The sequence below is a fragment of the Sceloporus occidentalis genome, unplaced genomic scaffold (assembly GCF_023333645.1).
Source record: "Sceloporus occidentalis isolate IW3139 unplaced genomic scaffold, rSceOcc1.0.p SCAF_6, whole genome shotgun sequence".
Taxonomy (NCBI): Eukaryota; Metazoa; Chordata; class Lepidosauria; order Squamata; family Phrynosomatidae; genus Sceloporus; species Sceloporus occidentalis.
In genome coordinates this window covers 127,027,629-127,042,888 of record NW_028316986.1, presented here as the reverse complement: position 1 = coordinate 127,042,888, position 15,260 = coordinate 127,027,629, and the positions used below count along the sequence as shown (strand labels likewise).

The following is a 15,260-nucleotide window of genomic DNA, read 5'->3' as shown; positions in this document are numbered from 1 at the left end:
AGAGACAAACTCAACTATATTATTAAACAATGAACACAAACTTTTCAAGGTATGGAAAAGTTTCTTTTTTGGACTACATCTCTCAGTGGCCATTTCGAAAGTTCTGACCTGCATTTTCTTTGGATTACCGTATTTTCAGGCGTATAAGACGACCCCCAACTTTTCCAGTTAAAATATAGAGTTTGGGATATACTTACCGTATAACTACCCCTCTTCCAACGCACACCAAATAAAAATTAAAAAAACATCAGATTTGATTTCAATATGGTAATTTTAATTCAAATGACATGCAGGTACTTAGCAGGAAACCTTGTTGTATACAAAGCCTGCTTGGATTGGTCAGTTCTCCCTGCCTGCCCAGCCCTCCCTGTCTCCAAGTCTATCAGAGCAGTAGCTGCTTTCATACGATCGTCGTATATGGTGGGGATGTGGCCGTGGCTGTTTTTGAGCTCCCCCCACCATATGCGGCGACCGCAGATTCTCCAGTCTGGCTCAGAAATTTCAGCACCTGCCCTATAAGATGACACCCAGCGTATAAGACGACCCCCGACTTTTGATAAGATTTTCCTGGGTTAAAAAGTAGTCTTACATGCCAGAAAATACAGTACTTATGTTTTCTCTGAAAAAGTGACTGATTTTAACTGTTGTTAATCTGGCTTCAGAGAATTTTCAAGGAAATGAATAATCTAATCACTCAGTTCCTCCAAAACCTTGCTGTAGGGTTTGGGTCTTGTTCGTACATGTGTTTTTGGTCACTCTACAAACTGAGCCCTTCTAAGTGTACAAAGACAGTAGTAACCAAACAAAGAAGAATGTTTAGGCAGTGGTAAACAATATACTATGCCCCCTGAACAAAATCAATGTGTGTCTGCACAAACATCCTGAATAATATTGTCTTTCCTCATTTATAACCTCAACTTTATTTCAAGAGACAGTGTTTTGCTTGAAGCAAATATTCGCAACAGATGACATAGTGACCCAGACAGACATAACAACCAGCTGGTAAATGTTGCACTTCTTTATAAATTGAAACCTAAATACCCCAGAATGGAAACTATTCTCATGCTCAGAAACCAAAGCACCAGCCTTTATGAACACTAACAGGAAAGATATTTTCATCCGGGCAACAGCTGCTATAATTACACTCAGGCATTCCAGCAATTGTGATAAAGGATTGTTCAAGTTTACACTCTTCAGTGGAGCACCTGCTCATCATTTGTGGCACACTACAGTCTGAATTATACCTTATAATTTGGAAAGGGTGTATAACTTAGGGGCTGTGCACACCTCCAGCTGCCCCTTTTATAGCCAGATTGAGGCCACGACAACTGCACGCCGCAGTGCCAATCTGGCCTTTCCAGAGCATGAAAAGGAGCCACAAAAAGTGGCTCCTTTTTGTGCCTGCAAAGGGTGCCATAACTGTGGTGCTGTGGCTTTACGGGACTCCTTCAGCACTGCGTCATGCAGATGCACGCCATGCTGTGTGCCATGGTGTCATGCCGCCCTGGGGGTGGAGCCGGGGCATGCGTCATGTAGACTCCACCCCCAACTGGACTTTTAGGCCAGTCTGTACAGAGCCATACACTGGTAAGAGAAAAATTAGAAAATAAAATTAAAGGAGGGACCTATATCTATTTACACCCCCCCCCATCCCTGAGATGCTACTGTCCGCATCCCAAACCAGATTAAGACTGTACTGTAGCCTCAAAACAGTAAAATAACCCAGGCTGCATTTATTGGAAATTCAAAGGTCTGGCTGACATTTCTGTTGCAACAGTAGTGATCCAATTCCTCAAATGAGGCACACTCACTAGAGCAAATTCTCCCATTAGATAGAATGAGGTGGCAGTCTCATATGGCTGGTACTTGTAAGCATCGAAATTTCCCCTAATATATTTATCAATCCAGCCATAGTTTAATCAGACACCAACATGAGTGGATGGGGTTGCAATGATATACATAGCACCAGAATAGGTAGCGTGAATGACACATAGACCTAGCCATGTGGAATGGCGTGAGAAGCCAAAAGATGAATTCTGCCAGATCAAACAAGACCAGAATCCCTTTTCATCTCTTGTGTATTTCCAAACACCCCTTCCTACTCTCTCCTTTCTAGAGACTCTAGATCTTGTTTTGGTGTCATGAAGTCGATGAAGCATCATCAATCAAAATTAAATCCCTCTCATCCTTCGAATATAAAAAAAACCCTCTACACTTTGGAGAATCTTCTCAGGTTCCGTTAAAGGACAATCAAGCTTTTGGTTCCCAAACATTGAAGGTAAAGCTCTCCAGGGTTCTGTGTTGCCTGATTATGTTACAGCCACTTGAACATCTTGCAGCCAGCTCTTTACCAAAGCTACACTCTTACTTAATATAAAGATCAATACACAAATAAGCACACTCCATGTTTATTTATACACCTTCCTTTTAAAACAAAAGCCAAATAAACTAGTGTTTAGAAAGGATGTTATAGGTTGTATCATTAGTGATTCAGACCCTTAAGCAATTAGAAGCATACAGGTATACCTCACTTAACAAAGCAGATGTATTCCTGGGCATTCTTTAATAAAATATTTGTAGTAGTAGAGACAATATGGAAAAATTAAGGATAAATTCCTGCACCACAAAAAAGAAGAGCAGTTTTCAGGAGTCTTTTTATCCAAACCACAATGCACGTATTAATTGAACCACCATTGACATTTTGAACCTTCTAGAGATTACTTCAAGGCTTCTTCCAAAATGCATACAAGGATAATTTTGTTTTCCATCAGCTTCCACTTTGCTTTTTATTTCCTTCTTGGTGGCTAAGGTTATAGATTTATTTATTTTATTAAAAAAAACATGCTGGAGGTAACCAAAGGGTGCTCAACAATGGCTCCTTTTCATCCTGGAGAGAAGTGACCAGTGGGGTCCCACAGGGTTCTGTCCTGGGATCAGTGCTTTCGACATCTTTATCAATGACTTAGATGACAGAACTGGGGGCATACTTATCAGATTTGCAGATGACACCAAATTAGAAGGAGTAGCAAATACCCCAGAGGAAAGGATCAAACTTCAAGATGACCTGAATAACTAGAAAGCTGGGCCAAAGCTAACAAAATGAAATTCAACACAGAGAAATGTAAGGTACAGTGTACCTGTGCTATACATGGGCATGTTTTACGTGGCTTCCAGCATATGTTGGAAGCTGCGCTGGAAGGGAGGCAGGGACGCACCGGAAGAAAACAATGGCGCGTGCTGGTAAACAAAATAAAAATGTAACCAAAGTATCATAATTAATAATAATAATTTATTTTATTTATATACTGCTATTCCAGAGATCATAGCGGTGAACAGCAAGTAAGCTAATTTGCAAGTAAGCTAATTAGCCCCCAACAGTCTGGGTACTCATTTTAGCGACCTCGGAAGGATGCAAGCCTGAGTCGAGCTTGGGCCCTTTTGCTGGTCTTGAACTCGCAACCTTGTGGTTTTGAGTGAATGGCTGCAGTACAGGCATTTAACCACTGCGCCACCAGGGCTCCACTGTATATGCAATCATGTATATGCAATCAAAAAATTCCTCGAAAGGCTTTACATCCAGACTGAAATCACCTTATGTTTCAATCTGGCCATATATACTTTAGCCACACTAGGTGCCACAGGGCTCCCCATTGCAACCCTTTTGATCTGAAAAAAAAAAAAATACTTGGGAATCAAATCAAAATATTTTCCCCCAAAAAAATAATATCCAAAAGAGTCATTAGAAAAAGTGTAGGGGATGTGGATTTTCCCTCTTGTTCAAAACAGACTCTATTACTGTCTGACTTACCCATGAGAAATAGATGTGTATAAAGATATAACATCTAGTATTACCAATATGGTCGAGGATGTGACCACCTGGTTCTCAACTTTATTGATAAAAGCTTCTGGTGTCCCTAAAATAATGTGGAAACAGGCAAACAAATGGTACTAAAAAAGAATAGAAAAAATAGCCAGGGGTTCCAAAAGAGAATATGACCTAGTTAACAGGGGGCATCCTGGAGATGGAAATCCGGGGTTGTGTAACTTATGGAGAATATAAATGACTGAAACTCTAGGAAACTGATTATACAGTGGACCCTCAGTATCTGTGGATGCTCAAGCCCCATAGCTTCACCATTGAGGATGGCATTTTGCTCCCGACCTAATGCCAGCCTCGCAATTCTCATGCGGCAGGAAGCGGGGGGGGGGGGGGGTAAATCATCTTCTTCCTGTTCCCTGCCTCTTCCTTCTTTTCTTCCCCCGTTGCCATTGCCACAGCTCTTCTTCCTCCTTTTTCCTGCCTCCTCCTCCTTCCTCCTCTTCCTCTTCTTCACTCTTCTTCCTCCTCTTTTTCCCCATCACCACTGCTGTACCTCTTCCTCTTCCTCTTCCCTTGTCTTCTCTGCCTTCCTCCTCCTCCTCTTTCCCCCTCCATCATGCTGCCGCCACTCATCCTCCTTTTCTTTCTCTTCCTCCTCCTCTTCTTCTATATACTGGGGTGGGTACAAAGGATAGACCTAATCCCAAGACTCTTTGTTCAATACTGCAAAAATGGTATTTAGACAAATTGACGATCAAGTCATCCTGCTTCTCTTTGAATTTTGTGTGAATTTGCTGTCCCTGTTTCCCAAGTGATGCTTTTCTGATCTTCAGGGAAGGGTGCAGTCAGGCAAAAAAGCATTTGAGTATGTGCTATCCTTATTGAATTTGTCTGAGCTATGTCCTTTGTTGGAAGAAATATCTGACATAGGGTTATGGAACTTAACCCTTTTCTTAAATCTAAAAGAATCCTTTTGAACTAACCATTTGTGCACTAGCTCATTTTGAAAATCCAGTTTAGATAATCCAGTTCATCTTGTTGGAATTTTCCTCTCTACAATAAGAGATCATTACCCTTGTGGCTACTGCATCCATTGTAGATCAACTTTATGTGATCAGTGTGTCACTCATCCCCAGCCAGGAACATATAGTTACACTCACCTTAAACTGCAACACAATTTGGTATATTGGTATATACATTAATTTGCTCTTATCAAAAACTATACTTTGGCCAGACATCTAGACCCTTGAAAATTAGATTATTCGAACATAGGAGCCCTTTAAGATCAGGTGCCGGGGACTCTCCTCTTTATGAACATTTCCAACAGACTGGTCATAATTATCACTCATTCAGATTTGGAGTTATACAGATTGTACAAAATAAAGTCAGTTTAGATCATTCCTTAACTTTGTGTGGGAAGGAGAGCTTTTGGATATTTAAACTAAATACTGAAGTTACTTTTGGGCTAAATGATAAAATGGGCTGTGGCTGTTTTATACTGTATAGGAATCCTCAAGTTTGTCTCAGTATTTGCCTTTATTCAAGATGCAAGGTGTGTTATATCTCCTCCAACAAGTAGGTCAGTGTTTTGAATTTGACTAATCATGGGGATATGATCACCACCTGAGACATGACAGTTTTTCTTGTTTGCCAGAAGTTCTGGTGCCCCCTGCCTTTTGTTGATATGACATATTTATAAATTGCCCCTACACCCAGTGGTTGCTCCAAAACCAATAAAACAGAATAAAATGAATATACCTTAACAATAAAATTAAAATAGTAAACAGAACATGTGTTGTTATAAAATCAGAGACTATTTTTAAATCTTGAGGTAAAAATAAAGCATAAAAAGGAGGAGAGTAGTTTGACTTAGAAATGGAGTTTCTCACTCAGAGTGGTACTACAGAAAAGGCCCTGTTTTGAGTACATACCAATCTAATCTCTCTAAATTGTAAAACAAACAGTAGGACTTCCAGAGATTATTGCATGGACAGGTTCATATGCCTTCCAGCCTGAAAAGAATCAATGTTACAAGCTGTAGCTAGAGCCCTGAAAACAAAAGACAATCATGCAATACTCTCAGGATAAGCATGTAACATAATAATTAAGCACTGCTTTATTCGGGTATTTGTTCAGTTTTCTCTATTTGAGTAGTATCCAACTTCCACCTGCCAACAAACTGTGAATAGTGATAAAGTAGTTATATGCTCTATAATAGTTTTACAGTTGTAATAGTTCTGTGCTTCTACAGTAGCTCTAATGCAGTTCTATAGTTGTTATGTAATAGCTGCATACTACTTGTAACTTATGATCCACAAAATTTCAGACTTTACCTTGTTCCATATGATAGAGGATAAGTCTTGCTAGAACCACTTTCATAATGCTCTCTCCATGGCCTGTGGTAGAGGTGGCACCAACAATATTATCTGCATAGCCACCACTTCCTGATCAAAAAAACAAAAAGTAAAAGAGGTTAAGTGATGTCATGCCAATTGACCAGAAAATAATTTGTTTCAAAAGCAGCAGATCCAAATACACTTTGCATAGAGGTAAGAAATTATACAGAGATAGTATTAATTTGCACTTAAAAATGTGACAAAAACGTGAACTGGCAAGGTTTAAGTTTTCTTTTACTCTAAGTATCTTTTCTGGATGTCAGGGTGCTACATGGCCCCATTAAAATCTAGATGCTCTTTCTGTGAGGACTAGCAAACAATGTACTAAGTAGTCAGCTTCACTGATAGATCACACTGGAGTCAGGCAACACAGGCAAGACAAAGAATTGCCATGTTGGCTGGAGGATTCTGGGAGTTCTAATACCTCAAAGTAACTTTTTCCAAATGCTGGATAAAGATAAACGTCAACTGGTTGTTTATGCAGTAAGCCAATACAGATTACAGTACCTATAGAGAACCTTATAAGTATGGAAATTATTTTCGCAGCTAGTTACTGGTTCTGGCTGAATTGGAAGACTGATTTGTTGGCCAAGTAGCTCTAAACCTGCTGAACAAGTCTTAAGATGTTTGTTGGGGATGTATGTCACCTTTTTTGTGATGTTTTTATATTCACTCATTAATATCTATGATTTTGAGTACATGTCAGAAGTCCTATGAAAGCTGGCACATAGGTATTCTGAGGATTGCCCATGTACACAAAGTTATCATGCAAAATCTTGTTAAGAAAAAAATTCCAATGACAGTATAGACATAGAGCTCCTAATATTTTAATGGAGAAATTCACCCAATTTAAAAAAACTGTGCTGTATTCGAATAGATTCCTACTCCATGTTTCTTCTTTACTTTTGATTCCCAGCTTCCTGTCAGCCTCCCATTGAGTCCAGACAAAATGATGAAGTTTTATTAAATAAATAAATATTACGAGGTGGAAATATTGAGGAGAACTTCACACACATGTGCACAGGGGCACATATAAAAGCTCTTAGCTGTAAGCTGTTAAACTAAAATTAAACAGTAAGGAGGCAATACTAACATTCTCTGGAACTCTATCAGCATGCCATGTTAACTCTGGCTCTGAATACACAAGTAATAACTGCTAGTACAGTCGGCCCTTCTTGTACACTGATTTTTTATACACGGATTCAAGCATCCATGGTTTGAAAATGTTCAAAAAAGTATAAATTTCAAATATCAAACCTTGATTTTCCAATTTTTATAAGGGGCACCTTTTGCTATGTCATTATATTTAATGGGACTTGAGCATCCATGGATTTTGTTATCTATGGGGGATCTTGGAACCAAACCTCAGCGTATAACAAGGATCCACTTAGTTTGAATGTCATTGCAGTTTAAGACAAAAGCATTATTATCTTTTCCATCTGAAACCTATGATTTATGAATAATTTTCTACCTGAACTTTCAACTGGATACATGAAGTGAGGAATCTGTTCTACTCAGTGGAAATTATAGTTAATTACTTGTTAATATTATACATATTTAAACACACTTTGGGATCTTATGGGGCTTTTTCAGGAATGCTGATTGTTACTTTCTTCAACAAGAGGAACTTAGCTTGCTTGCAGGAGATGAGTACTTACAGAGGACATATTTTAAATGATTATAGGGCGAAACAGACTGCCCTGATAGAGCAGCTTGCTGCCAACCCTTTGCTCGCTGGATTGGGGCAGCGGCAACCACAAGCTGCGTCCCCGATCCAGCATTTTTCCAGCCCCAAAAGAAGTGGCAAAATGCCGCTCCTTTTTGAGGCAGAAAAAAGCTACCCTTGCTGTCGCATGACTCTTCTTTGTTTCTTTGGTACAGCATGTCTAATTGCTGCACTGAAGAAACATTGTGATGCTGTCCATCGTCTGGGCAGGTGGGAGGCGTGACGCTGCTTTGGGGATGGAGTTGAGGCAGGTGGCATTTGGTCACTACACACCTACTCCACCTTGACACCGGCTCATAGTGCCAGTGTGTACAGTCCCTACATCTGAATAAATCTCACGATATTTCCTCTTTCTACTCTGTACCAATTTTACCTTGAAGTATGCTGCTTATTATGGAAAAGTGAAGAAGTCATTTCAAGAAAACACGCACTTGAGTAAATCCAAACATTTTCCCTCTGCAAGCCCAGAATTCTGCTTCATTTTTCTGTTTCTGTACTTCCCATTTGCACTGTTCAGTATTAAAAAGTGGCCTGTTCCTTTGGGAGCAAGGAAGGGCTGTTAGAAGAACTGCATGGTCCTCATCTCAGTTCCTCAAATTGCAGGCTTTGAGCATTATTAAATGATTACTGTCATCATGCATTTTATACGAGAAAGAGAGAAAAAAAGAGATGCTGCTTCTATTTACTATTCCTCCCTACCTATGCAGGCTGTATCACCAACGCGGCCAACCCGTTTGTTAGTAAGTCCCCCTGTTGATGTTGCACAAGCTACATTTCCCGCATTGTCGATAGCAACGGCTCCAACTGTTCCAAGATCTCTGCCAAAAACAGCATTTCAAACAATTATCTGAAGATCAGAGTGCATTTGCCAAAAGAACACAGAGTCTGTTCTTACAGGTATGGTGAGACAACAGACATCTTTGGACCAAAGGCAAGTGCAAGTCCATTTAAAGGAGATTCTGTATATGTTAACATAGCATGTCAGGTAAATGCACTTCTGAGTTTGGAGCTGACCTGCTGAAGACCCAGGGCTGAAACAGACGGCTGTAAAGGGGTGGTGTGATGCTGCCCCTTTGTACGTCAGATCAGGGCTGTGGCAACCACATGTCACAGCTCCAATCTCCTTTTTGGGGTGGAAAAAAGGTGCCCTTTTCACCACCGCAGCTTTTCAGTGTTTCTGTGGTGTGATGGATATAAACGCCACGCTGCAGAAATGCCATGATGGCACCTTTGTGGTCAGCAGGGAGGTGTGATGCCAGCTTGGGGGCATGTGCCATGCATATGCCACAACCCCATGCCACTTCAAAGCTAGCATTTTTTGCTGCTCTGTTTTGTCCCTCAGTCTCATTTGAGTCTAAAATAAGGTTGTGACCACATAAAACATCTCACCCCAGCTGTGGTTGCTCTGATCACTTTTTTTGGGGGGGACCCCACAGGAAGTGGTGTGTGCATTTTCTGCATTAGGGATCTCTTTCCAGTTTGACCTACAATTTCTAAAGTAAAAGGAACAAAGCATGCAGGAAAAGGATTCAAATGAGAGTGGGGAAAAAGGAGGTTAAAGAAAGGACCTACACGATGTCACACAGAGTGCCCCAAGGAAAGGAGAGGTTGTATACCATCCACAGCAATGGAGAGTAACAGCACAATCCTATACATATCTACTCACACTTAAGGCATATTGGAGTTCATGAGACTTTCTCAAAGGTAAATACAGAGCGTGGAAAAATTGTTGCTGCTGCTGTTGTTATCTTTATTTAAACCTCACTTATTCCCAAGGTGGCTAACAAATTAAAATGATTACAGTATAGTCAAAAACATACAAGAGGCCAACATTAATACAAGAGAAAGCTACTAATAATATTAAAATGATTTGAAATACACACTTAAAAAGAATTTTTTAAAAATACAATTTTAAACAATACAGCAATAAAGTTACAGGGGGAAGGGACTTACCTGCCAGAATCATCCAGCCAGCATAGCATAGCATATCAAAAGAATCAGGGTTGGAAGCAGCTGGTGGCCATATATCAGCAAGAAGGACAAATTTTACAAGTTGCAGGATAGATGTTAAAATCAAAAGAACTGACACCTGGCAGGAATGTTACTGGCCAATGTTTCTGCATATACTGTATTCTAAGGACATGAGAACAGTCCTGAAGGATCAGCCCTCTGATACCAGAGGCTGCATAATTCTATCATGACTGGTAGCCATGAATTATAACCACACATCTCCATTTCTCTTTTTTGATGTTTTAATCTGATTTGTTCATTCAGGCAGGACTTTGCCTACCCCAACATTTATACTTGCTTTTGAAACTCCTGAGGGTTTGAATCAGCCTCAAGGTTTTTCTTCCATCTCTCCAGTGACCTTTCTGTGATTAATGTCTCTCCAGGAACCTCAGGAACTCCCATGGCCCTGGCAAAGGCAAGGGCTCCCTGATCAGTCAGCAGCATGTGGTCTGTCTGAGGGAGACAAGATATAAGCAACTACTCAAAATGTTGCACAACTTTCCAAACACCACCAGCCTGCTCCTGAACCCTCAGTCACATTTAGGGAGCCTGGGATAAATCTGATGTTACTTGTCTTTAGCACTTAAGTTTTAAAATGTATTATTACCATTGGCAAAATGTGTGCTAGCAAAAAAAATGTGACAAGATGAATACTTGAAACAATAGATCTTTTGTCTTCCACTTTGCACCCAAGGAAGACCTTGTAGGCAGGTCACAGAAACTAGAATTTAGCTCTTGTGAGAAATGCTACTCATGATATATCAAAATGATTCCAGATGACTTACTCAGTTCTACTGGCAACACCAGAAAAAAAATGAGGGTGTGCAGAAGAGGCAAAATGTATTTCTGCAATGGCATGTTTTCTTATGTTAGATTTCAGAAAGAAAAAGAGATGGCTATTGAGCTTTGGAGTGGGGTAGGGAAGGAGTAAACTGCCCTAATTTCTGCTACCATTTGTGTTCTAGGTTTCAGTGATTCATAGGAATATGAACCAAAATGGCAACCTTTGAGAGATGCAGAGAGATAATGCTTTTTATTGGTTAGGCTTCTGTTGTAAGAGAATATCTGTGGGGCAAACCAGATCGCTCTGAAGGAGCTGCTTCTGGCTGCCCCTTTGAGCACTGGATTGGGGCCATGGCAACCACATCCTGATCTGGCATTTTCCGCTGGAGCCAAAAGAAGCAGCAGAATGCCACTCCTTTTTGTCCTGGGGAAAAAGTGTGTTTGCTGCTGCAGCAGCGGTTTTTCCCTGTTTCAGTGGTATGCGACATCTAAACGCTGCACTGCTGAAACATTGCAATGCTGCTCGCCATCTGGCTGGGTGTGCGGACGCCACACCCCCAAGCTGCCGGAAAGCCAGTTCTTTTTGCCGGTGTGTTTAGCCCCTAAGGCTGCATCAATGCTTTCCATGTGATCTGCTGGTGAAAATTTTACAAGACTCGTATCATACTTTCTAGAATTCTTAGCCTATGGTTTACAAAACCCCTTGCTAACAGCCTATGAGGCTGGCGGTTTCCATGCAGAGAATGGAACCATTAGCATTCAAACCTCTTTGTGGATGGGTGAGAGACATGATACAAATTTCTAATGCAGGATCCTTTTGCACACATATAATCACATATAACATGGACAAAGTTTAATGCTTGAATTGCTGCCCACATATTCTACCTTTATTTTAAAAAGCACCTGCTGTTGCTAGTTTTATTACAAGTTTGTTAACAATGCTGGGGCAAAACAGACAGTCCTGAAGGGGCGGCTTAAAGCCACCCCTTGCAAAGATGGACTGGGGCCACAGTAATCACGCGCCACAGCCCCAATCCACCTTGAAGCTGACTGAAAAAAGAGTGACAAAGACCCGCTCCTTTTTTGGCTGGTGAAAAACTGGCTTTTTCTACCCAGCCGCAACCCCATGATGGCTCCATGATGCCCCGGCGGCAAGTGGCATGTAAATGACATGCCACCAGAGTGTCATGAAACCGCCCACATCTGGGCAGTTGAACGGCTTCAAGCCGGCTTCCCAGCATCCTTGAGTGTCTAAATGCTGCACACCAATGACGCCTGGAAGTGGGATTTTTGGAGCCATCTGTTCCGGCCCGTTTTAACTTTTTGGCCATTAATAAAGGAAATGTCTTGGTGTTGTGTGTTTTTTTAATGTAATATATCAATATATCGGTAAACAATAATCCAATTTGTTCTCTAATTTTATTTTTCATTGTGGCTATATTCACTTACAGAAAAATTGCTGCAGTTGTTTCTTGTAAATCCCATTTAATATTATTAGTGAGGTTAGTTTGTATTCATTTTCTACAAGAAGCCTCACCAATTTTAGATGAGAATGGAATGTAAAACAAATGTAATTGGGGTCTTTGAATCTATGGTCTATCACTCTGATTGTCGAAATCTGCATTCACATGTGACTGTGAGTGTATTAGATACTTAGGGGCCTAATAATCCTACCAGAATTACTGTTCTATGGTGTGATGTTTTGCTTTCCCCCTTTTCTGGACATCCCTCTTTCCTACTTCCAGATGAGAAATTCTGGGACTTTGATGTGAGAGACCATGAAAAATAGTAGAAACTAATCTCTCTGTCTCTCAAGTCTGACATAACTCCTGGTTTTAACCATAAAATCACATTCTCTCTAGTCTGAAAAAGGGCCTAACAATGTGACCAGACAGACCGGCAGTTCTGAATGGTGCTTGTGATTGTTCCAGCATTGCTTTCAGTTGGCCTCAGCGAATCTCAGAAGAGCTGCATGCACAGACACAAGAAAATATGTTTCTTTGAATATTCTCAGGCATGATCTACTATTTGTCCTCAATTGTTCCTCACAGTAAAATAGACTGTTGCCTAGGCTAGCCCCCTTTTGACCTCTGGACTGCAGTGATATGTGTTTCTCTTACTCATATGGGTTCCCTGGGAACCCTGAGATGAATCACACCTTCTGATACTGATCTAGTTACCCACAGGGATATACATTGTCAAGATCAATTCCTTGATATGAAGGAAGCAAAGAATACCTCCTTCTTCTGAAATACTACAGACTAAGAGATAACTTTCTCCCTTGTAGTCTGAACAAAGAAGGGCTGCTATTCTTTAGCAAAGGACAATACGGACTGTCAGGTGGTACATATCTGTGTCTGGAACATGTATCTCTAAAGAAAGATGGTTTGCTCTTACAAGTCTGGAATTTTCTGGTCCATAAATAAATAAATAAATAAAATTTCCGTTATGCAACACTGCCCTCTCCTGCCCTTGCAAAAACAAACACATCTATGACTTCTACATGTTTTCAGAGAAATTCAAATATTTCTTGGACAATAGCTAACCATATATACAAAAAAAGATAAGCAATAAAATAAAATACAAGAATCATACAGGAAATCAAATATCCAAACGTGCAAAATACTATAAAAATGGGCATTCTGCAAATAAATGGACCAAGTCCTCCATCTTCCAACAACCAGGAGGACAATATTGATTTATCATACATTGGCCAGTATAATCTCTCTTGACCACTATCAGCTGCAGGGTATTTAATCTATGGTAGATAGGCAAATGAAAACCAAATATGGGACCACCGTCCAAGCAAACTTCCTTCACAATGAATTAGAATACTTAGACATTAGTATTGTAATATCTGTGAAAATTGACATCAATTAAGTGTCTGTGACTTCAAAACAAGAGCCACTACAGTACTTTGCAATTAAAAGCCCAATTGAGGAATTATTTGACAAATTTGGATAGTCTAATATTGTGGTTTCATATTCTCAAATACCATTGGGGGAGGGGATGAGATATTATCATAAAATAAAGAATGAGTATTTTTTAGACCTCAGTAGCCACTGAGTAGCAAGCTGTCTCTATGATTCAAAATGCCTTAAGGGACAAATGTAGAGAACCCCAGAGCTCTTGTCAGAAACATATGATGTTCCTTATTCAAAGCTGTAATATCTGAATGTGTCCACAGAAGGCCAAATGCAAGAGCTGGGCTAATAACTTAGTCTTATACAGCTGATGGAGTGGTACCACTAACATACAGGATAGGCTAGCTGCATAACTGTAAGCCTAACGGCAGGGAACTGTCTGTATAACTATCTGTAAGCCGCTTTGAGAGCTTTTAGGGGTGTAAATAAATAAATAATAGTATTCTACTGAGTAGCAAGGTGAGCTATTGTGTTACCTGTTATTGCAGCAACAACCGGATGAGTGGACTAAGATCTAGAATTTTTAAATGTTGCATCCAGATACTGAAAAGAGTTAAGTTGCTTCATTTTGAATTTGTCCAGCTGCCTTTGATGTTTCTGCCTTCTTTTTTCACACACAAGTATTTTTAGCTTTGGAGTAATTAATCTGTAAGAGTTCCTTAAGACCATATGAACACAGAGACCTCAAAAGTCTACCTATCCACACCAGAGTACATGACTGAATATTCATTTCATCAACAACGAAAAAAGGGAAATACCCCTATTCCTCTATGGAGGGTGAAAGGATGCCACACCTCCGAGGGAAGGGACAATATAGCTAGGATACACTTTAAACAGAAAAGCTGAAGTAAGCATTCCTGTCACAATTCCTTTTGAAAAGTAAGAGGTGCCAAAAGCCAGCTGTATCCCATTAGTCACACCTAAGTCAATATAAAAAGAAGGAAGAGAAACAGGGGTGGGAGGATGGGATCAATGAAGCAGCACTTTTAAGAATAACTAGTTTTTATTTTAGCATTAGCTTTCCAAGATATAAGATGCAGTACAGATTGGTATTAAAACCTCAGTTTATACAGTGTATTTATACAGTATATTTATACAGTTGTGGGAGTAGGACAGAATGTAGCAGGATCCAGGAAGGTACAAATCATGTCCCTTGCATCTGAAGAAGTGATTTATAGCCACAAAAGCTGATGCTAAAATAAAAACCAGTTAGTCTTATAGGCAGTGCTACATTGCTTTCATGTTGTAAGAGACTAATAAAGTCCAAAAAAACTTATCTCCAGGTAAGGAAATTTGGTTAAAAAAGTGGGAGGGGAATGCCGCCACTAAACCATATGGATCATACTGAGAGGAAAAGCAGATGGAAAAAAACAAACAAACACAATTTTTTTCACCTTTCAGCATGGACTCAATAAAATTCTTTAAGACTTTATTTTATTTTGTTTAGGTTTTTTTTTATAAAAAAAATACTACTTTGTTAGTTTGGGTAGAGTTAAGATTTTATGTGTATTTGAGTGTTTGTAAAATTTATGTTTCAGAAGTTAATAAGAAAAGATTTGGTAGAAAAATGCATTTATTTTATGTTAAAGTCATTCAAGAAG

General features: G+C 39.8%; 1 protein-coding gene across 5 annotated transcripts in view; it reads right to left on the bottom strand.

Annotated features, from left to right (window-relative positions):
• LOC149311384 (isoaspartyl peptidase/L-asparaginase-like) overlaps positions 1–15,260 on the bottom strand; it is a 36,543-nt gene that overhangs the window by 3,006 nt on the left and 18,277 nt on the right. For all 5 annotated transcript variants that reach the window (XR_016281787.1, XM_089530973.1, XM_089530976.1 and 2 more), the window contains 3 exons: positions 10,251–10,405; positions 8,642–8,760; positions 6,154–6,264 (listed from right to left, as the gene is read on the bottom strand). Coding sequence is in view for 4 of the 5 variants with exons in the window: in XM_089530973.1 (XP_089387099.1) it covers positions 6,154–6,264; positions 8,642–8,760; positions 10,251–10,405 (385 nt within the window). In the remaining variant the exon portion in view is untranslated. The remainder of the gene's footprint in view (positions 1–6,153; positions 6,265–8,641; positions 8,761–10,250; positions 10,406–15,260) is intronic.